Source organism: Lagenorhynchus albirostris, chromosome 7, assembly GCF_949774975.1.
Source record: "Lagenorhynchus albirostris chromosome 7, mLagAlb1.1, whole genome shotgun sequence".
In the NCBI taxonomy this organism is placed as follows: domain Eukaryota; kingdom Metazoa; phylum Chordata; class Mammalia; order Artiodactyla; family Delphinidae; genus Lagenorhynchus; species Lagenorhynchus albirostris.
Window position 1 is genome coordinate 114,460,698 of NC_083101.1, and position 22,726 is coordinate 114,483,423.

Sequence of the window (22,726 nt, forward strand, 5' to 3'; positions counted from 1 at the left end):
GTATGTGGTGTCATGTGTGCTGAAATGCAATAATGCACTTTAGGAGCACAATGAAAAGAACGAAATTTTGCTATTTGCAGTAACATGGGTAAGTCAGACAAAGAAAGACTTACATGTGGAATCCAGAAAATACCGCAAACTAGTTAATATAACAAAAAAGAGACAGACTCACGGATACAGAGAACAAACTAGTCGTTACTAGTGGGCAGGGGAGTAAGAGGTACAAGCTATTAGGTATAAGTTACAAGTATATATTGTACAACACAGGGAATATAGCCAGTATTTTATGATAATTATAAATGGAGAGTAACCTTTAAAAATTGTGAATCACTTGTTGTACACTTGTAACAATCAAATGTTGTAGACTTGTAACTTATATAATATAAATCAACTATACTTCAGTAATAAAAGGAGAAAAAAAATATCAGTTAAGTCCTCAGGTTAGTTCATATCAATGAGAAAAATTATTGAATTATTAGATTATTATTATTAGATTAGTAGATGAAGAAAAGAACATAACCAAGTGAATTGAATGCACTAGCTGAAATCTTCCTAGGTGTGGCTTTACTGGGTGATTGAGAGAAAGTTAAAAACACTAATGCAGCATAGAATAGGATTAGGTAATTTGAAAAAGATGGAAAGGGGCTTCCCTGGTGGCGCAGTGGTTGAGAGTCCGCCTGCTGATGCAGGGGACACGGGTTCGTGCCCCGGTCTGGGAAGATCCCACATGCCGCGGAGCGGCTGGGCCTATGAGCCATGGCTGCTGAGCCTGTGCGTCCGGAGCCTGTGCTCCGCAACGGGAGAGGCCACAGCAGTGAGAGGCCCGTGTACCGCAAAAAAAAAAAAAAAAAGATGGAAAGAACAGAGCGCAGCCGGGGGGCGGACATGGTTTTATCCAGCCTCTAAGATACAGGATTGGTTGTGATCCATGGGCTTCAGCCAAGAGGAAAATGGTTGTGTCATTGTTGTGATTTCAAGAATAAAATCTCAGGCATCTGTATTTATAGCCTGTGATGTTTTATAGTTGTAAGCTGCCAACAATGTGAGTTCTACTCAAAAGTACAGATGGTTAAAGTCACATGCACAGAGAGTGTCGTCTTCTTGTTGCAGATTCTCCGTACGGGCTTCCTCATGTTCACTTTCTGTTATATTTTCCATCTCTTGACAAAGGCTCCTGCTCTTTTTTGATCAGTTATGTAAAGTTTTATGCCAAACTTGCATTAAATTCTTTTTCATGTGCTGTATTTGTTCTGATAATTTCCTTCTCACTCTATATCAATTTTTGAGTTCTGATCTATCTCATTAAATAGATAGAACATAAGAGGGTCATGGAACTTTTGAAAATTACCTAATGTGGGCTGTATAAGGTAAAGAAAACTGAAAGAAATAACTAACTATACCTATTAATAGTCTTCATTCAAAGTACAATTAGATTAGATTAACCGTGATAGTTTTATATGTACTATATAGTGTTTTATTTGAGTGGAAACACTCCTTTTTTAGAATGATGTCCTAGATTAACTATATCAACAATGAGTATATGACATGTACGTTTACAAGGCACAGTTGTAGGTGCAATGTCATTGTTTAGTTGTTAGACAGAATTCTTTAATTTTAATCAATATTTAAAAGTCACATTAATAATTAAAAATCAAAATAGACTGAGGACTAGAAATAGCTCAAGACATTTTTAATGTGTACTAAGTTATTGTATGTTTTTCTTTTACGTTGTCCAACAAGAAATCGTATGATTCCAAGGTATAATAGTTTTTAAATTAGTGGCAGTTTAAACTGTGACGGTATAATGAGAATGTCCCAGAAATTTGCATTTTCATACTGAACAAAGAATGCTTAATGTTTTATAGGGAATAAAATAATATAGTTTATCTTAATTTTTGATACTACTTAGAAATTAAGAGAAAATATAGTTGAGCTAATCATTGCTTGTCAGAAAGTGTTTTGCTTAGACTGGAGAAAATGGGAGATTTGTGTTGCAAATACATGTGTTTAATGTCTTGACCATTTTATCGGATTGCCCAAAAAGTTCATTTGGGTTTTTCCGTAAGATCTTTTTGGCCGACCCAACATCATGCTATGTCTGTTAGGGAATATTTTATCAATATATGTGTTCATATTCTTTATTTTAAACTTCATGTTTGTTTGAAATCTCAAATAAAAGTTTTACACAGATATACTTTGTATTTTTTTAATAAATTTATTTTACTTATTTATTTTTGGGTGCGTTGGGTCTTCGTTGCGGTGCAGGGGCTTCTCATTGTGGTGGCTTCTCTTGTTGCGGAGCTCGGGCTCCAGGCGCGTGGGCTTCAGTAGTTGTGGCTCGCGGGCTGTAGAGCGCAGGCTCGGTAGTTGTGGTGCACAGGTTCAGTGGCTCCGCGGCATGTGGGATCTTCCCGGACCAGGGCTCGAACCCGCGTCCCCTGCACTGGCAGGAGGATTCTTAACCATTGCGCCACCAGGGAAGCCCTATACTTTGTATTTTTAAAGGAAGAAAATATGTATCTATCTATATCTGTCTATATGCAATATATATATATACATATATCTTTATATACATATTTCATTGGATTCATTGATTGTCAAAATGAACCCATTTATTTAGATTATTGACTAAATATGCCTAAGATTTAACATATTCGTAAAACTAAGTTCGATTCATACACCACGTATTAGCTCTAGTTTACCTACGTTTGTCTACAAAAGACTGGCTCAAATCTACGTTTCATGTCCAGTGAAAAGCCCAGGGTCCTCCCAGATACTTTTTAAGATTCCAAATGCACATTCTTCTGGTCACCCTGGCTTTATTCTTTTACATGCACTGGAATTTTATTTTCAGCTTGCTGTGTTTCATGGATTCTCTCTCTCAACTTTGACCTGTACCCAAACTGGACACTCAGCCTTTTCCTTATCTATACCAACTCCCTCTCTGGCCTCCCCCCGCCCCATAATAAATCACAACAAAATATCACTAAGCATCACCAATAGAGATCACCAATAGCTGTATTATTTAAACTAGAGAAAAGGTGTCAACAACACAATGCCTATCAACTAGTGAATGGACAAGTAAATGTAGAATAGCCATGCAATGGAATATTATTCAGCAACATAAAAGAATGAAGTAAGGATGCAGCTATAACATGGTTGGACCTTGAAAACATTGTTCTAAACGAAGGAAACCACTCAGAAAAGACCACATATTATATGATTCCATTTGTATGCAATCTATAGAGACAGAAAATCGATTAGCGAGTGCCCACTGTAGGTGGTTGTCATAGGTTGGGAGACTAAGGGTGATAACTAAAGGGTATGGCTGTTTTTTTGAGGTGATAATACTATTCTAAAATTGATTAATAGTTTTACAAATACTGAAAAACCATTGAATTAATTTTTATTAAAATATAATTGACTTAAAATATTATATTCGTTTCAGGTGTACAACATAGTGCTTCAGTATTTCTGTACATTATAAAATGAGCACCTCAGTAAGTCTAGTTACCATATGTCACTGTACAAAGTTATTAGAGTACTGTCGAGTCTATTCCCTATAAGGTTCCTTACATCCTGTGCCTTATTTACTTTGTAACTAGAGGTGTGTACCTCATTTCATGTTCTCCACTCATCCCCCCACACCCCCTCCCTCTGGCAACCACCAGCTTATTCTCTGTATCTATAAGCCTATTTCTGTTTTCTTATGTTTGTTCATTTGTTTTGTTTTTTAGATTCTACGTATAAGTGTAATCATACAGTGTTTGTCTTTCTCCATCTGACTTATTTCACTGAGCATAATAACCCTCCAGGTCCATCCCTGTTGCTGCAAATGGCATTATTTCATTCTTTTTTATGGCTGAGTAATATTCCATTATATATATGTACCACATCTTCTTTATCCATTCATCTGTCAGTGGACACTTAGGTTGCTTCCACGTCTTGGCTATTGTAAATACTGCTGCAGTGAACATAGGGTGGCATAGATCTATTCAAATGTGTGTTTTTGTTTTCTTTGGATAAATAGCCAGGAGTGGGATTGCTGGATCATACGGTAGTTCTATTTTTAGTTTTTTGAGAAACCTCCATACTGTTTTCCACAGTGGCTGCACCACTTTACATTCCCACCAGCAGGGCACAAGGGTTCCCTTTTCTCTACATGCTCTACCGGTACTTGTTTTTTATTGTGTTTTGGATAACAGCCATTCTGACAGGGGTGAGGTGATATCTCATTGTGGTTTTGATTTACGCTTCCCTCATGATTATTGATGTTGAGCATCTTTTCATGTGCCTGTTGACATCTGTATGTCTTCTTCGGAAAATGTCTGTTCAGGTCTTCTGCCCAACTTTTCATTGGGTTGTTTGTTTTTTGATGCTGAGTTGAATGACGACCCCTGGGCTAGGGAGCCCTTTGAGGGGCTCAGATCCCTTGCTCCTTGGGGAGAACCTCTGCAATTTTGATTATCTTCCCGTTTGTGGGGTTCCAACACAGGGGTATGGGTCTTGACTATGCTGCAGATTTTAAAATTTAAAAGAATGTATCATATAGTAAACCAAATCTTAACCAAAATTTAAACTTTAAAAGAATAAATCATATAGTATGTGAGTTATATTGCAGTAAAACTGATAATAATAATAAAAAAAAACCCACAGCAACAAATTACACAGTTTTGTGTTGGCAGCCACCAAGATAGAGGTTTTTTTCTGGAGATACAGTACTTCAGATGTCAGGCACAAACAGTTTAAAAATGAAAATACATCTCATTTCCTACCATGATGCCCTCAGGCAGCCCCACATACAGCTGTAGACTTTTCTTGGAGATCCCAAGACTGTAATGTCGACTGACACCCTTTTGGGTTTCAGCCTTTTTTTCTACCCACCTGCATCCATCCAGGAAAAGCGGAAGTATAATTTATAATTCTTCACTGATACAAATATTGCAGCAACACACCCTACCTTCATTTCTCCACCTTGAATGCTTAGAAGGCGGTAGCAACTACAGAGAGTTTGGGTCGTAAAGTTTCTGTTTTGGTCACACATCGTCTGATCACAGGGGTTTGTGCATTTCAGCTTCTGAACAGAATGGATGAGACTACACTACAAATCTCTGTTGACTCTGTGTTACGTGAGTGGAAGCAAAAGTACCTCTTAATAGAGGAAAAACGTGAACAAAATACACAGCTGAACGCTCTGTAAATTCCCTGATCAAATTGTGTTTGATGAGATTAGAACCTCCATTGTACAGAAACTTACTTTAATGTTTTCTGTGCAATCTCTTTCTTTTTTTTTTTAGCTCTAGACCCAACTAAAGACCCGTGCTTAAGGCTGAAATGTAGTCGCCACGAAGTTTGCATTGTTCAAGGTTCTCAGACCGCAGTCTGCGTTGGTCAGCGGAGGCTCACGCACAGGTAACCTCGTAAACTCCGTCCCACTGACTGAATGGTTTTGTACCGGGAGTTACTGCAGAGTGTAAATGTTTGGCAACGTCTGCTAAGCTTTTATCCAGAGTTTATTGAAACAGTTGTAAAACCTTGGCTAATACAATCATGATTCACTTGGGTTAAACATTGTTATCAGTCAGAATTACTCTAGATTATAGAATTTAGGCATATACTGTTAGAAAAAGAGGGTTTTGTGAAGATTGCATTAGAGGGCTATATCTGCATACTTATACTTTTTTCAAGTTTAAGGAAAGTACAGTTTGGGTATCTTCTAAGTATTTCTGCATACGCCAACCCAAAAAGTCCTGTATCCCTCAGGGGAGAGTTAGAAACAAAGTTAATAGGAAAAAAGAGTGAATGATTGATGTTTATTAAAAATAAAAGATGACAAGTCACAAATAGAGGTCTGGGTCTTCAAGGAATCAGTGGTACTGCTGAAGCCCTGGGGTCTGTTCCCTGAAGGCTGACACAAAATCCCAAGAGGAGAAGAGAGTGTTTAAATATCTTATGTCAAGATCAGCACTGCTCCTCTTGGGTAGGTTGCATGTGGAGAGGTGCCAGTAATTTAGAAACAGGATGTGGACTTTGGTGCTGAGTCAGGATGGGAACATGGCGCAACCCACAAAGTGCAATCACGGGGTAGCTGACCGAGGCGGCAGGTGTGCCCACTCCCTCTGTTACTCTAAAAGGAACTGTCTTTACGAGAACGCTCTCTTCTGTGACAGTGGCTGTGATTCATGTTTTGTTTTTACATCAAATGAGCAAGAGAATTTCGCTATTTTAGGGGTGTTCAGAGACGAATTGGTTTCTGACTTTAGTGTAGTGACATCTAAATTGTGTTAGTCAAACATACCAGCGGACCCAGAATAAGAACATCAGAGAGTGATATCGTAAGTAGCAGTTCTAGGAAACAGCCAGCATTTAAGTTTCTTTGATGTTCCTTATGTACAGGAAAGCACTTACACGTTAAGCCCCTTATTCCGTGCTGAGTAGATTAGCGGGGGTCTTCGTTCCCCTTGCCCAGGCAGTGATGGCTGAACCCAAATACAGGGGCAGGTCAGTGTAGCCGAGGTAAGAGTTTTGGGAATGAGTTCACTTGGGACAAAGAATCGTGTCATATCAGTAACTTCCTCGTGGACGTAATAGAGGGATGGGGGGAAGAGAAGCACAGCATGGGGGGGGGGGTGAAGAGAAGCACAGCATGGGGCCGGGAAGTGTAGGAGCCTCCCAGGAGAGAGCATTTCCTGAAATCAGCGCACTCTGGGCGCTGGGGAGTTACAGGAGGGTGAAGCATTTATCAGGTATTTACCCCCAGGCAATCATGACCTCTCTGGCAGTTTTATAGGAGGACAGCAACACTTTGGGCCAGAAGTTTATTTTTCTCCGTATTTCCTTAGAATTCCAAACAGTTTCTGAATTTCTTGGAGTTCCTATTAATTAGTCATCAAACATTTAAAATATTAGTATGTAAACATACATGTAGGGGTGTGGGAGAGGCGATTTCTACTTGAGAAGTCAGGAGGATGGTGTGAAAATGAATCCCTAAGTTGCAGAGAGTGCATAGAAAAGCAAAACTGTTGCATTGCACATTTCCGAGACCCCGGGGAGGTTTCCATGCACCCACATTTAACACCTTGGGAAAGGCTCTTTTGCCATCTCACCCCAGCTCCCTGAACCCTAGGAGGAGAGCAAGTGAAGACTTCCCAGTTAATAGCATGTCTGGGGCAGAGATGGTCTCCTGACGACCGCTGACCAATGAGCTGGGAGACGCTGAAGTAACTGATGTCACAGAGCCAGGGAGCTTCAGAGCATCCACTCCTGTTTACTGACACCTGTGTCAGTGCCTTTTACCAATGTGCATCTCTGACTTACTGTAAACAGACTTAACTACAGACAAAAAGAAACTTCCTTAACCTGGTAAGGACTCTCAGAGGCCAAGAGCTAAATTTGAGTGTAGGCAGATGAAGCGGCCTGCATCAGGACCACGGCCAGCTCTGCCTGGGCTGCGTGAGGGCTGAGCTTGGAGGAGGTGGGCATCGGAGTGTTTTTGTAAATAGTGTTTAGTCCGCTTCTGTTTCCGCTAGAGACTTTAAAAATTGCACTCAGTACACACTATATTCAATAAATAAAAAACTAGTTTCCGAAGAAATGAACTTAATATTTGACGTGCTTTGAGGATGTCGGCACACAGGGAATGTTTATACAGCACTTAGGGAAGGAGGGCTGCCATGCAGTGTGATCAGTTCTGTAAATAATCGACTGATGTAAGTAACGTAGAGCTTACGTTGGGGGCTTGTGTGTGTTTTGGGGGGTGAGGCATGGGAACAGAGAAAAGGCGCCTAATTCATCAATTTCGGCCATTTACATTGCTTAGGTTAGAAATTCCTGCTGTTTTTCATTTATAGGAGCAACTTATTGTTTCTTTCCTCGATCTCATGTAAGAGAAGAATGAATCCTTGCCTTATTCCAAAGAGTTCTTCCTAAGCTTTCCGCCTCCCCCCACCACCACCACCAACTAGATAGCACACGCTTGTCCCTGTTACCTTAGTGCCCTGGACTTCTCATCCTGTGACACCCACCATGCTGGTGATGAATCATCTAACACCATCTCCTCAATTGACTGGGTATTTCCTGAAAGTGGGTTTGTGTCTTATTCACCACTTTATACTCAGAACCTGGCGTACTTACTGGCTCGTGTATATTTTTGTTGAAGACTGTATTAAAATACCGTTATTTATAGAACATTTAGAGGAAAAAATGAGTCGTTTGATCAACTGAATTGGTTAGTCTAGATAACCTCAGTCTACAAGTTGTTTTCTGTGCTTATTTGTTGAAGGTGGTCTGGGAAGCGTGTAGAAGTCAGTCAACAAATGTTTTAAAGTAAATGTATTGAATGATTGAAGCAAATAAGTTATTGCCCGTAAAAAAGGGTGAGGAAGATATGAAATTGTGAGAGAGAGATTAGTCCATAACTTTGAAGTTTGAAGAAACTGGTAGGTACTCACCTTAGGTTTGCAAATACCTCAGATAATTGGTAAATATTTCCTTCCTTAGTGCTTTAAATAACATGAATTGTCTTCTGACCAGAGAAACAGCCTGCTTCCAAAGCTCACCCTGTGCTTCACGCTGGTTTTGCAGACGTAGAGCGTTATCTAAACTTCCACATATGTCGTGTTTAACGTTTTTTTTTTTTTTTTTTGCGGTACGCGGGCCTCTCACTGTTGTGGCCTCTCTCGTTGCGGAGCACAGGCTCTGGACGCGCAGGCTCAGCGGCCATGGCTCACGGCCCAGCCGCTCTGCGGCATGTGGGATCCTCCTTGACCGGGGCACGAACCCGTGTCCCCTGCATCGGCAGGCGGACTCTCAACCACTGCGCCACCAGGGAAGCCCTAACGTCATGTGTTTTGATGTTTGTCTCCTGATGGCTTTTTCTGTGAAGAATTGGTCTCAGACCAGCATGAAGCCTGTGTTCTTGTGCTGCTTTCTGTTACTCTTTCCATTTCTATCACTGTGAAACCAAATAGTTTTATGAACAGTGAGAAAGCACATGGACTGCAGCACGCTTTCCACGATGGCAGCATAGCCAGTTGTGTAGGGGGTTTGATATGAGGTGTGTGCTGGCTTCCCAGGTATGGCTCTGATCCCGTTTCACGTTGTTACTCTGGGGAAGAGCTCCCAGTATGTAGGTAGCTAAGGGTTTTGTTCCCTAGTGTTTGTGTGTTGTGAACAGGGGTCCAGGGTTTGCATATTGTGAGCAGAGCCCGGGGCTTTTGCTCCTTTGCTGCCTGTACAGCTGCTGGTGATTAGCACTATTTCTAGATCAGTGTTTTGGGCTTCAATCGATGCTGCTGGTATTAAAAAAAAATGGTTTGGCAAAATAAGCAAGGAGCAAGGTTGAAGAAGTTGTTACAGGACAGAACCAGCCCTGTTAATTTCTGCTTCATTTACACCAAAGGTTGAAAATAAAATCAATAAGGAAATGCTTTCGGCCTCCTAAGAAGGCATTAAATCAAAGAATAGTGAAGCTAGTTTAAAATGCTCCTTATCAAAAATAGATATCAAAAGAGAGTGAATCCTAAAGCTCCTCTATTTTAACGATATACTTTTGGAATTCATAGTTTTAATGACCTTATTTAAAAGAAGATCGAATTCCTTTGGGTAATTATTAAATGCATGGCTATGGTATTTATATTTCCATTGCTGTACTATTGAGGTATTTATGATGGGAGGATTCAATCTCAAGGCGTAAGTTTAGCAGAGTCCCCAAAATATTTAAACTGAATTGAACTTACCATAACTATTTTGAATTAATGACCCTCTATGGTACATGAAGGCATTGATATTGTTCTTAGGGAGAGTGAAATCCAACGTTTATTTCAAACTTAACGTGTGCAAAGCTCTTCACTAAGTGCCTTAAACTGATTTAGTTTTTACAACAGCCCTAGTGTTTTATACCAAAGATTATTGTGCCCATTATACAGAAACAAAAGCTGAAGCTCAGAGATTCTGGGTATTCTGCCTGAGATTACTCGTATAGACAGAGAGAGAGGGAGAGAAATAGGGCAGATTTAAGATTTGAAATCATGTCTACCTTTTTATATAAGCATTCCTTTTTTATAATAAATGGACTTTAATTGTGTTTTTGGACAGATGTTTATGTAACTCATGGAGTATGTCCACGAATCTCTTTGGTTAGAATATAGACCGTTTGCAACACCGTTTTTTTAACAGACTTTATTTTTCAGAGCAGTTTTCAGTTTACAGCAAAATTGGACAGAAGTTGGAGAATTTCCCACGTGCCCCCTGCCCCACATGTGCACAGTTTCCCCACTGTCACCACCCCCATCAGATGGGACATTTGTTACAATTGTAAACCTACACTGACACGTCAGGGTCCCCCAAAGTCCACAGCTCATATTACTTTTTAATATTAATTGCACTTAAGAAACAGGTCATAATATTTTGAATACTACAGTGAATTCGTGTGACGTTGTTTGATTCCTCTGTTTAAGACACAGATAATAGCTAAACTTCATAGTGTTTCATTTATGTCTGGAACTTTTCTAAAGATATACATACTATATATAATGTATATTTGTGTGTATATGTATGTATATAGTTGCATACAGACACATGTATGCATAACTAATTTAATTTCACAACAGTGATGTGAGGTGAAGTGGGTTACAGTTATTACCTCATTTTATTCATGGAAAAAGCTGAGACACAGAATTTATAGAATTTGCTCAAGTGATAGATTTGGACATTGAACCTGGCCATTGAGGTTCCGGAATTTATTCTCTTAATTATTATGCTGTCTTTTGAAACATACTATTTAATATTGATAAAGCATTTATATAAACGAGGCGTTCTTCTAAGCATTATGGAGGTAACTCATTCTATCTTAAAACGATCCTACGTTCCTTTACAAAAATCTCTGGCTAACGACCGCCTGATATATAGTTTCTCAGCATATTTTAATGCACATCCTTTATTGCTGAAAATGCAGTTCTTTGGTTCTCCTTTTTTCTGATATCAGCCTCAAGAGCCACTTGGGAATTGCTTAGAAGAAGAAAATTGAATTTGTTAGACTGTCCATTTACATCAGTCCACATGATTTGGTCAAGTTTTACTTTAGATGTTCCCCATCACACAAACAGAAAGCACATTTCTCAGATATAGAACTGAGTAACATTGACAGTACTATCTAAGTGCACAACACTCATGTCATTACTGTGATATTATTTCCTCCTGTTGAAAGTCTGACGTCCTCAGGTAGCCCCTTCTGACTTGACTGGGCAGCTTCCCAGCCCTTGGGGCAGGGGGCAGCCCTGTCAGACAGGAAACTCTCTGTAGGGATGTTTCAGGACACACACCTGAGCCAGACTGCCTGCCTTCACGGTCTCACCTCCTCTACTTGGCTGTGTGACCTTGGGCAAGTCACTTTAACCTCTGTGTTTCAGTCTCTTCCTCTGTCAAGAAGGAATGAGAAAAATTGTACTTTCTGATGATGTTTGAAGGATTAATGAGTTAATATACAAAAACAGTTAGAACAGTACCTGATCTAAAGTATATATAAGGGTGAGCTGCTGCTACTTTTTCCTAAACATGTTGTGTATTTTGTAATCATAGACTTTCATTATGTCTGAGTTTTTCCCTAGTTAAATGTTCTGCCCATCTCTTCCCTTGTTTTTCTGGCATATTCTCCAATCTGCAGAAGCTTTTAGCGTTAATGGTGTGTAATTTGAAACTAGACTGGCTGGCTTTGAGGTCTGATAGAGGATGACTCTGAACACATTAAACTCCCCAAGACTCAGTTTTCCTGTTTGTAAGACAGACATGATAATTATGCGATCTGTGCTTTTGTGAGAATTAAAGACATCATTTATGTACAGCTCTTTTCACAATGTAAGCACTCAGTAAACATTAACGATTGAGAAATCTCAATTCGGCTTTCTCCCACATGCCTCCCAGCCCAAGGAAGAATCAAACTCTCCTTTATGACTGTGTCCATAGCACATTAGAAACAGTTTTAATCTCCCTGCATTATGGTTGTTTGTGTTTGTATTTAATAGGTAAAGGTTGAGTTGCTGTTGTATGTGAGAACATTGGGTGGCTCCCGTCATGAGGGTGGGAGATGAAGATTCCTTTCTGCTTCGTGTAAAAGGACGTGCGTGATGTCGCTGTTGGGGATGGAGAGGATGGACATGGTGGAATATGTGAGGACGGCTGCTTAGAGGGAAGAGCCGGGCGTCAGCGCTCCCGACAGCTGTTAGGTGCTATCACATGGACAGCCTTGCTGCCTTCAATGATTTTTCTGGTTCATGTCGTTTACCGCTGCCTGTTTCCCCATTCCCAGTGAAGAGAGACTTCAGACCAGGAAGCCCAGAGTACACGAGTGGGTCCCCCGTGCGTAGGGCCTCCTGGACTGCTTGGGGCAAAGTCACCTGTGATGGCCTCGGCATGTCCTCTGTGTCCTTTCCGAGGGCTGGAAGCCCAGTGGGCAGCCCCGGGCATGGGGAATGGAAGGAGTTCGTTCATGCACAAGCCCTTTTCTCTGCCATCCGTTCTGGCTCCCTGACAGTCTCTTATACAAGGAAAAGAGTAAGAATTGGGGAAAAGTGCACTGAAGGAAGATTCAAATATTGCTCGATGAAGTACAGTTTGCAGAATAGACCAGAGAATAGTGAGGCCCTTGGAGAGAGGAAAAACTGGGTAATTCATGAAGAAGGTAAGTTTTAGGGATGTACTGTAGGTGGATCTTAGGATCTCCTAAACCCATGTCCTTTAGTGATGGGGATTAAGAGTCTCAGATTCAAAGTCCAATTACATTAATTAGATTTCTGAATTATAGGAAGAGAGAGAATTACACAGGCCAAATAGCTGCTTTTTACATTAAACAAATACCAATCCTTTTGTCTATAAGGAGGTTAAAACTGTCTATTATTTTTATTTTTCTAGATAGAAATCTATTTCTATATTGTCATAATTTACTGTTTTGAAGGAACTGGAAAAAAACCATGACTGTTTATTAGTTAAATGTAAAAAAGTAGGAAAATACTTTACAAAAATGGTATAATTGACACCAACTTTAACATTTTCCTTGAACTCTTATGAAAACAATATGTGGGAAGGGAACCCCTTTAAAAGATGGAAAAGGGGGTACACAGTGCCCGCTCCCTCCCAAGAACCTTCAGTCCACTCCTGCCCTTCCAGAAACTTCCTACACACACAAATCCATACAAACACAATTATCTCCTAATGGGAGTGTTTTATGCATGTTGTTGTGCTTTGTTTTCCTAACTTAATATGTTTTTCACATTTGCAACTCAGCATATGCATCTTGCTCCTTTGAATGGCCGTAAAAATCCTTGACACGTATGCACCACAATTTATTTACCCAGTATCTCATTGATGGACATTAGGGTTAGCCCTAGCTGTTCCTCTTATACTGTTACTTACCGCACTCTGTGGCGTGCATCTTTGTGTCCACATGTGCATATTTTGACCATAAATTCCTAACAATTGAGTTGCTAAGTCAAAGGGAATGTATGTTTAACTCTTGACAGATGTTGCCAACCGGCCCACAAAGAAATTGTATCAGTTTGTCTACTTCAAGCAATATATGCTGGTGCCTGTTTATCACACCCTTGCCAGTACAAAATACTGTTTAAATATTAGTAATTTAGAAGTTTCCATTGTTATGATTTATTCTTGACTTTAAACTGGTTTATATAAAATCACATGATCCTATCAATAGATGCAAAAGAAGCATGTGACAAAATCCAACACTCATTCATAATAAAAACTTTCAGTAAACTAAGATTAGAGGTGAACTTTCTCTGCTTGATAAAAAATATCTACAAAAAACCGACAGCTAACATCATATTCAATGGAGAGAAACTTGAAGTTTGCCCACTAAGATCAGTTGCAAAGCAAGGCTCTCCCCTCTCACCAATCCTTTTCAACATCATATGGTAAGTTCTAGTTAATTTGAAAATAACAAAAAGGAAGTAAGTGTGTACCTATTGGTAAGGAAGAAATCAAACTGTCTTTGCAGATGAAATGGTCATCTGATATAGAAAATATGAAAGAATTGACCAAAAAACCCTGCTAGAACTAATAAGCAATCACAGCAAGGTTGAAGGATACACAGTTAACGTACAAAGTTCATTTCATCGCTATATTCCAGAAATGTACAAGTGGAATTTGACCTTAAAAATAAAATAACATTTTAACAATTTGGTTAAAGTTCTTCCATAGATTAGAGAACTGATGTTGTTGATGTGTCCGTACACCCAAAGCTATCTACAGATTCAATGCAATCATTGAATTCCAGTGGTGTTCTTCACAGAACTAGAAAGAACTATTCTATAATTTCTATGAAATCAGAAAAGACACCAAATAGTCAAAGCAATTTTGAGAAAAAGGACAAAGCCAGAGACATCATGCTTCCTAATTTCAAACTGTACTACAAAGGTATAATAATTAAAACAGCATTGTACTGACATAAACATGGACATATAGACCAATGGAACAGAACAGAGAGCCCAGTAATGAACCCCTGCATACACAGTCAACTAGTATTTGACAAAGGAGTCAAAAGCACTCAATGGAGAAAGGACAGTTTATTCAATAAATGGTTCTGTGGAAACTGGATAACCACATACAGAAAATGATACCGGACCGCTTACAAAAATTAACTCAAACTGTATTAATTAAACATAGATCAGATACTGTAGAACTCCAAGAAGAAAACAGGGAAGAAGCTCCTTGAATTGGTCTCGACAGTGCTATTTTGCATATGACACAAAAGGCAAAAGCAATGAAAGCAAAAATGGGACTACACCAAGCTAAGAAGCTTCTGCACAGGAAAAGAAACCATCAACTAAATGAAAAGGCAGCCTACAGAATGGGAGACATATTTGCAAACCACATATCAGATAAGGGGTTGTTATCCAAAATATATAAAGAACTCATACAAGTCAATAACAAAAAACAAACAATCTGATTTAAGAATAGGCAGAGGACCTGTCTAGGCATTTTTTCAGAGAAGACATACGAATGGTCAGTAGACACATAAGATGCTCAGCATCACTAATCATCAGGGCAATGCAAATCAAAACCATAATGAGATAGCAACTCATACCTGTCAGAATATCTGTTATCAAAGAGACAACAAATAACAAGTGTTGGTGACGACGTGGAGAAAAGGGAACCCTCGTACACTGTTGGTGGGAATGTAAACTGGTCCAGCCACTGCGGAAAACAATATGGAGGTTCCTCAAAAAATTAAAAATAGATCTACCATATTATCCTGCAATCCCACTCCTGGGTATGTATCCAAAGGAAATGAGAACAGGAGTTTGAAGAGTTATATATATTTCCATGTCTATTGTAGCATTATTCTCAATAACCAAGATCCGGAAACAACCTAAGTGTCCATCAGTGGATGAATGGATGAAGACATTGTGGCATATATATATATACACAATGAGATATTATTCAACCGTAAGAAAGAAGGAAATCCTGCCATTTGCAACAATATGAAGGGAGCTTGTGGACATCATGCTTATTGAGATAAGCCAGACTGAGAAAGACAAATATTGCATGATATCACTTATATGTGGAATCTAACAAAGCTGAAATCATAGAAACAGAGCATAGAATGGTGGTTCCCAGTGGCTGGCAGTTGGGGGAACTTGGGGAGATGTTGGTCCAAGGGTACAAACTTGAAACTAGAAGATGAATGAGTCTTGGAGACTGAATGTACCACGTAGTGATTACTGTCAACAATAATGTGTTATGTACTTCAAAATTGCTGAAAGACTAGACCTTAAAAGTTTTTGGCACAAACAAGAAATGATAGTTTCCTGATGTATAGAGGTATGAAAGTTTCAGTGGCAATCCTGTTGCAGTATATAAAATGTATCAAATCAACTCATTGTATACCTTCAACTTACACAGTATTATCTGTAAGTTATATCTCAATATAAACAAAACAGTACCATTAACATTGGTGCCCCCAAAATGAAATACTTAAGGAATAACGTAACAAAATGAGTGTAATATGTATATGAGGAAATCTACAAAAGTGTTGAAAGAAATCAAAGAAGAACAAAATAAATAGATATTCCATGTTCATGTGTAAGAAGACTTGATATTGTCAAGATGTCAGTTCTTCCCAACTTGATCTACAGATTCAATTCAATTCCAGTCAAAATCCCAGCAAGTTATTTTGTGGATATGACAAACCGATTCTAAGTGTATGTGGAGAAGCAAAAGACCCAGAATAGCCAACAAGATATTGAAGGAGAAGGACAAAGTAGGAGGCCTGACAGTACCTGATGTCAAGACTTAGAATAAAGCTGCGGTAATCAAGACAGGGTGGTTTCAGGGAAAGAACAGACAAAGAGATCAGTGGAACAGAATAGAGAGCCCTGTGGCAGACCCACGTAAAGGTAGTCAGCTAATCTTTGACAAAGGAGCAAAGATGGTCTTTTCAACAAATGGTGCTGGAACAACTGGACATCCACATGCAAAAAATGAATGTAGACACGGACCTTATATCTTTCACAAAAATAAACTCATAATGGACCACAGATCTAATGGAAAACACAAAGCTGTTACATTCCTATAAGATAACAAAGGAGAAACCTAGACGACCTTAGGTACGGCACTGCCTTTTGATATATAACATCAAAGACACAGTCTATGAAAGAAATAAAGGATAAGGTGGACTGCATGACAAGTAAAAACTTCTGCAAAAGGCAATGTCAAGAGAATGAGAAGACAAGGCACAGACTGAAAAAATATCGTTGGAAAAGACACATCTAATAAAGGACTGTTATCCCCAATATACAAAGAACTCTTAAAACTCAATAATAACAAAACAAGTAACCTGAATTTAAAAATGTACCATAGACTTTAACAGATACCTCACCAAAGAAGATGTATAGATGACAATAAGCAGAAGAAAAGATGCTCCACATCCTACGCCATCAGGGAAATGCAAATTAAAACGAGATTCCACTCTACACCCGTTAGAATGGCGGAAATTCACAGCACTGACAGCATTGAAGCCCGGGGAGGATGTGAAGCAACAGGAACTCCCATCCCTGCTGGTGGGAATGCAGGTTGGTGCAGCCACTTTGAAACACGGTTTGGCAGTTTCTTACATAAATAAATATATCCTAACCATGTGTTTCAGCAATCACACTCCTTGGTATTTACCCAGTTGAGTTGAAAATGTATGTCCACAAAAAAAACCTGCACACAGGCATGTTTATAGCAGCTCTGTTCACAATTGCGGAAACACGGAAGCAACCCAGATGTCCTTCGGCCGGTGATGGGTAAATAACGTGGGTAGCATCCAGGCTGTGGACTATTATTCATCACTAAAAAGAAATGAGCTATCAAGTCCTGAAAAGATAATGAAGGAATCTGAAATGGGTATTATTAAGCCGATATTTAGAAGTCGATCTAAAAAGATGGCATTCTGTGCGATTCCAGCTATGTGACGTTCTGGAAAGGGCAAAAACTATGGAAACAGTATAAAGATCAGTGGTTGCCAGGGGTTGGGGGAGAAGGGGGGAGAGATGGAGCACAGAGGGCTTTTAGGGCCGTGAAACTACTCTGTATGACGTTATAATGGTGGATACAGGTTATTATTCATGTGTCCACACCCACCAAGTGTACAACACCAAGAGCGAACCCTGATGTTAACCATGGACTTTGTGTACTGATATAGGTTCCTCACCTGTAACAAACGGACCACTAGGTAGGGATGTGGATAATGGGGAGGCTGTGCTTGGGGGGAGGGGGAGAGGGTCTACGGGAAGTCTCTGCACCTTCTCAGTTTTTCTGTGGACTTTAAACTGCTCTAAGAAGATAAAGGTTTTCGCTTTTTTTTTTTTTAAACTCTTTTCAGTTTCAAGAAGAAACGTGTGTGTGTGTTGAAAAATGCATGGATTGGTCGTTTAATATCAGTCATTCCCTTCCAAGTTGTAACGTGGTGAAACATGATACAAACATAGTGGTGAATTAAAGAAATTTGACCGAACCAATAACATTTTTTGGACCTGCAGCTTTTTTTTTTCCCAAACAAGAGGATAGTTTTATTACAAGATAAGAAGGTTTAATAAAAAAGGTTTAGAAAAAAGGTCCCAACACTAGAAAGTATGTGTTAGGTATTTAAACAGTAACAAAATGTGCATAATTTACTCGTTCTCTATTAATTAGACCTATTATTTTTAAAGCAGTTGGTGTTTGATGGACAGGTGCTCTGATGAACCTAATTACTGTTTTACATGTTTCCAGTTTTGGTAATTTCCTCATCAAATGAATACTTCTTATTCTAAATAGTTCCCTCTTTAAATAATTTTATTTCTTAGCACTTTAGAGAATTTAATATGATGATTCTTAATACTGTGATTTCCAGTTCAGCTATGAATTAATTTAATTTTAATTATGATATTTTAAATCTTACACCCGAACTTTCTAGTACCAAGATTTCATTTAAAAATTCAACATTTTGGGTAAATTACAGCTGAACCTCTTGTTAGCCAAGTGTTGGCAGAGAGACTATAGTATTTCTGGGTGAGGCTGGAGCATATTAATTTTTAAACTTTTACAGAAAGCCTTTTTTCTTGTAGCTGACTTATGTAGATAATTAGGGAATGTAGAGTCATGTGCTACTGTATTCAGTGAATGGTTTGTGTTTCTTCTCCTAGATTCCTGATTTATTTTACTTAAATATTTCCTTTAGATTTCTTTAAAATACTTTGAAAACCATTTTTAATGTTCGACCTATCGTCAAAATATGCAACTCTATGCTTCCTATTTATTTTCTCTATTCCCATTGTGATTTTGAATGTGTAAGTTGTATTCACTGATGTTCATCTGTGGGCAGAGACCATGGACCACACAGCAGAGGGGCCCCCTTCCCTTCCATGGGGTAGACAGTTGCCCGGAAGTGGCTGCCCTGCCAGGTACACAGTTTTCAGCAGGATTTCACCCTGGTCCTCTTTGTGAGGTGACGTGAGGAGCTTCTGTGAGTGGACTCAGCTAGAAGTAGGGTTTGTCACGTTAGAGACGATTCAGGAGTGGGCGTGACCGCTTCCTCTCTCATTCCTGCCCAGGGACTAAAGGCAGTCACTCTAAGGCCTGGGGTGTGGTAGACCCACAGGGAATAAGGAACTTGGTACCAGAATCGCCATGTGAAAGGTCATCCAAGGAACAGTCTCATCGGCACATCTTACGACAGAAAAATAAACTTATAGTAAGACGCTGACATTTTAAGCTGTGCGGTCGTAGCTAGCATTATCCCAAGTTACTCTCAAGAAAATTTGAGGATGATACGCATCGTGGAAAATCATAGACGTATGTAGTGGAGTCATGGTCATGACCAAGTTTTACGTTGGTTACAAACACAGGATTACAGACAGCTGTCGGAGAGCTGGTCCGCGGGGCGCCTCCCCTGATCATGATGTGGCAGCTTGTGCCCCTAGGACCAGCAGCCTCCCAGAGTGCACATACCCGAATGTGGAATTTCATTCCCACTGGAGGCGCTTTGCGTACTTCTCACAGATGAAATTGTAGCATGTGAGACACAGGGACCACTGATTGGAGTTTCCAGATGATTATAAAAAATTACTCCAGACTGTGGGGTCTCAGTAAAGTTAGAGGGATTTTGCCTGTTTTATATTAAAGACACTTCATGACTTGTATTAATTTAAATCGTAGGCGCAACACGTAATTATTTATAATGTTTGTGCTTTGATGACAAAGATAAGAAGCTAACACACTTGTGGGAACAGAGTAGAGGCCTCATCATTTCTCTGGGGTCCCTTCTTGTTTTAGCATTAGGTCCACTGATATGTGAATAAGGTTTGCAACTAGAAGAAAAAATGATTTTGAATCTGGAAAGTTCTTTAGAGACAACTTAATTCAACCGTGCATTCTAAATATAAGGCAGTGATTTTTATGATTATGGAAATGGTGATGATGAGGTTCGGGTTGAGTATCATAGGAAAAACAATGCCTACATATTTACTGCTAAGTTTACTAGGAAATCTGTAGGCACTTTACATGTGTTACTTTATTTGGTAGGTACTGTCTTGCCCTCATTTTACAGGTAAAGACACTGAAACTCAGGTTGTTTACATGAATTGCAAAGTCCACACAAGCATCCGTGGCCGAGCCAGGAGCTGGGTTTTCGCCTAGTGATGTCTGAGCCTCCAGTTTTCGCTGCCACAGTTGGTACCTGTTAACTCACTTGTGGAGTCACACAGCTCTTTATTAATATATTTAAGACTAAAGTCTAGTCCTTCTGCATCCAGAGGCTTGTGTGGCTCTAAGAACTGATGTCCCCCGAGGGTGTAGACCATACACACATTCTAGGAATTGTTCTGTGAGTTCTGTGGTTGTAAAACGATCTCTTCTTATTAAGCTTCCTGTTTTCCCACCTTCGTTTTGTTCCTTGGGTGAATGCTTCGGCTTCTTCACAGAGAAAGTGGAAGCCATCCTTGTGTTCCCTCTGATGCTCTGTTTACTAACTTGCTGAGTTATCAGTTTAACTAACACTTGTGAAACACCTGGTCAGTCTTCCACATAATCACTGCGATTGTCATTGTTACTATTATTAGCAGCAGAACCCTCATCATTCTCTCTTGTAAGCTCCAGTCCCTCAACTTGGGTTCTAGACTCCAGTCATCCCATCTCTGTAATCCTTGCTCTAATAACTATTGCTCAGTACAATATCTTAAGCCTTTCTCTATCTGTTTACTTATTTACTTGAGCATATAAACAAATTTAAGTTTCTACAAGGATTAAAAAAAGCATAGGGACTTCCCTGGTGGTCCAGTGGTTAGGACTTGGCGCTTTCACTGCCAGAAGTTCGGGTTCAATCCCTGGTCGGGGAACTAAGATCCTGCAAGCCACGTGGTGCGGCGGAAAAAAAAAAATCACGCAAGCATATAAAAGCTCCACACTCCCTCTTTACCTGTGTTCCCCTTCTAAGGCTTACAGGCAATTCTACTGCCGTTTGCTGGCAAATCTCTTAGAAGAATTTCATTTTTATTTCTTTGCTTCTCATTTGATTATCCACATACTGCACATGATTATTAAACATTCCTACAAGTTGTCTTTTCCATACATGGAGAATTTTGCCTTACTTTAACTTACAATTACTTTACTTAAAATTTTTATGCAGCTCAAGCAGTGAAGCTACTTTCCTGTAGGACACTGGTAATTTCCATGTCGCCAAATTCATCGTTTATTGTTTTTGTTCTTATCTTTTTTGAGCTTTCTGTGTCCATTTATTAATTCGTTCTTCATTGAACACACATATTGGGCATCCCTCATGAGCCGATCACTGACGGGGGCACTTGGATTACAGTGTATTTCGGGCAAAGAAAGCCCCGAATTTTGTCCCTTTCCCATTTTGGAATGAAAGGCAGAAAATAAAGAAATGACACAATACTCAGAATAATGTAAGGTTGTGATAGATGATAAGATAAAATAGAGCTGACTAAAGGGAGATACAGGGGGTAGGGGGCGGCCTTCTCAGGATAGATGATTAAAAATTACCCGATGAAATCAGTCATTTTCAGGTATCAGGGAAGAGTGATCCAGGCACGGAGAACAGAGAGTGAAAAGACCTGTGGCAAAAGCAACCTCGGCATGTACCCCAAAGCCAGAACCAAGGCAGGAGTGTCTGCAAGGGAGGTGAGATGCCAGGTCTGAGAGAGGGGAGCGTGTAGCTTTTACGGTGCTTTTAGATCACGTAAGGGTCCTGGCTTTTATCCTAAGGGTAGTGGGCGGCCACAGGAGGGCTTTGGTGGAGAGAGGGATAAGAGATGAATCTCCTGTCCCAGGGGCTCCCGCAGGTGCCTTGAGGAAGCAGCCTGACAGTCCAGGCTCAGAGTCAGGCGGTGATCTTGTAATCTGGGGGGCATGGGGGACGGTGGGGGGGGCGGAGTGCACCTGGAAGGTGAACCTGATCGGCCTTTGGATGACCTGGATGGCTTGTTTGAGGACATGTGGAAGAAACCTGTGGATTTGTGATAAATGACTACATACAGCCATTACCATATCAAATCCATAGAACCGTGGCCTTTGTTCCCCGACACAGATATATCCTATTCTCTCTCTCCTGGAAGGTGAGAGCCCCTTTCACGGCTGCTGTAGTCTCCCCGCTGTGGTGTCCCAGTGATCGGGAATCGGGAGCCTGCTTTTGTGATGACACACGTCACATCACAGGATTCACGCACGACTCCTGTGTCCACGTGCTTTAAACTTACCAGTGGGGAAGGCAGCTTGGAAGCATCAGAGCCTGGTCCTGGGGAGGCCCGGATCTCCACGCCGATCACCAAGGCTGGGCTGGCGGGTCCCGGGAGGCCACCAGTAACACGTGCTCCTGCTGCCGGGCTGCCTGCGTTACTACTGGGAGCCCCGTGGAAGTCACCTGGAAGGAAGGGTTGGGGCTGCCTATGAGCAAAGGACCTGTGGGAAATCAGAGAAAAATTCTTGAACAAGTGAACGTGGTGAAAACTTGACTTTGAGGTGTTTTGCTTCCCGGCATGTTACTTTGGTTTAGGAGTCAGTGAGGATCAAAGGCAAAAATAGTTTAAGGAATATGGGAAACTTGGAAGAATTAATTTTGAAGTGGAATCATCTTACTTGCAGATTCTCTCTGTGTTTCAAAATTCCATATATTTTAATGGAGTATTGTAGAAGAAAGGGGAACAGACAGTATGGCAGACTTTCAGGGCTCAGGGCT

General features: G+C 40.1%; 1 protein-coding gene across 4 annotated transcripts in view; it reads left to right on the forward strand.

Moving 5' to 3' along the window:
• The window catches only part of SPOCK3 (SPARC (osteonectin), cwcv and kazal like domains proteoglycan 3), a 432,576-nt gene that overhangs the window by 162,861 nt on the left and 246,989 nt on the right, over positions 1 to 22,726 (forward strand). For 3 of the 4 annotated variants that reach the window (XM_060153639.1, XM_060153638.1, XM_060153640.1), the window contains one exon: positions 5,298 to 5,412. The exons of the other annotated variant lie outside the window; for it this stretch is intronic. In XM_060153639.1, coding sequence (XP_060009622.1) covers positions 5,298 to 5,412 — 115 coding nt within the window. The remainder of the gene's footprint in view (positions 1 to 5,297; positions 5,413 to 22,726) is intronic. 4 annotated transcript variants of the gene reach the window in all.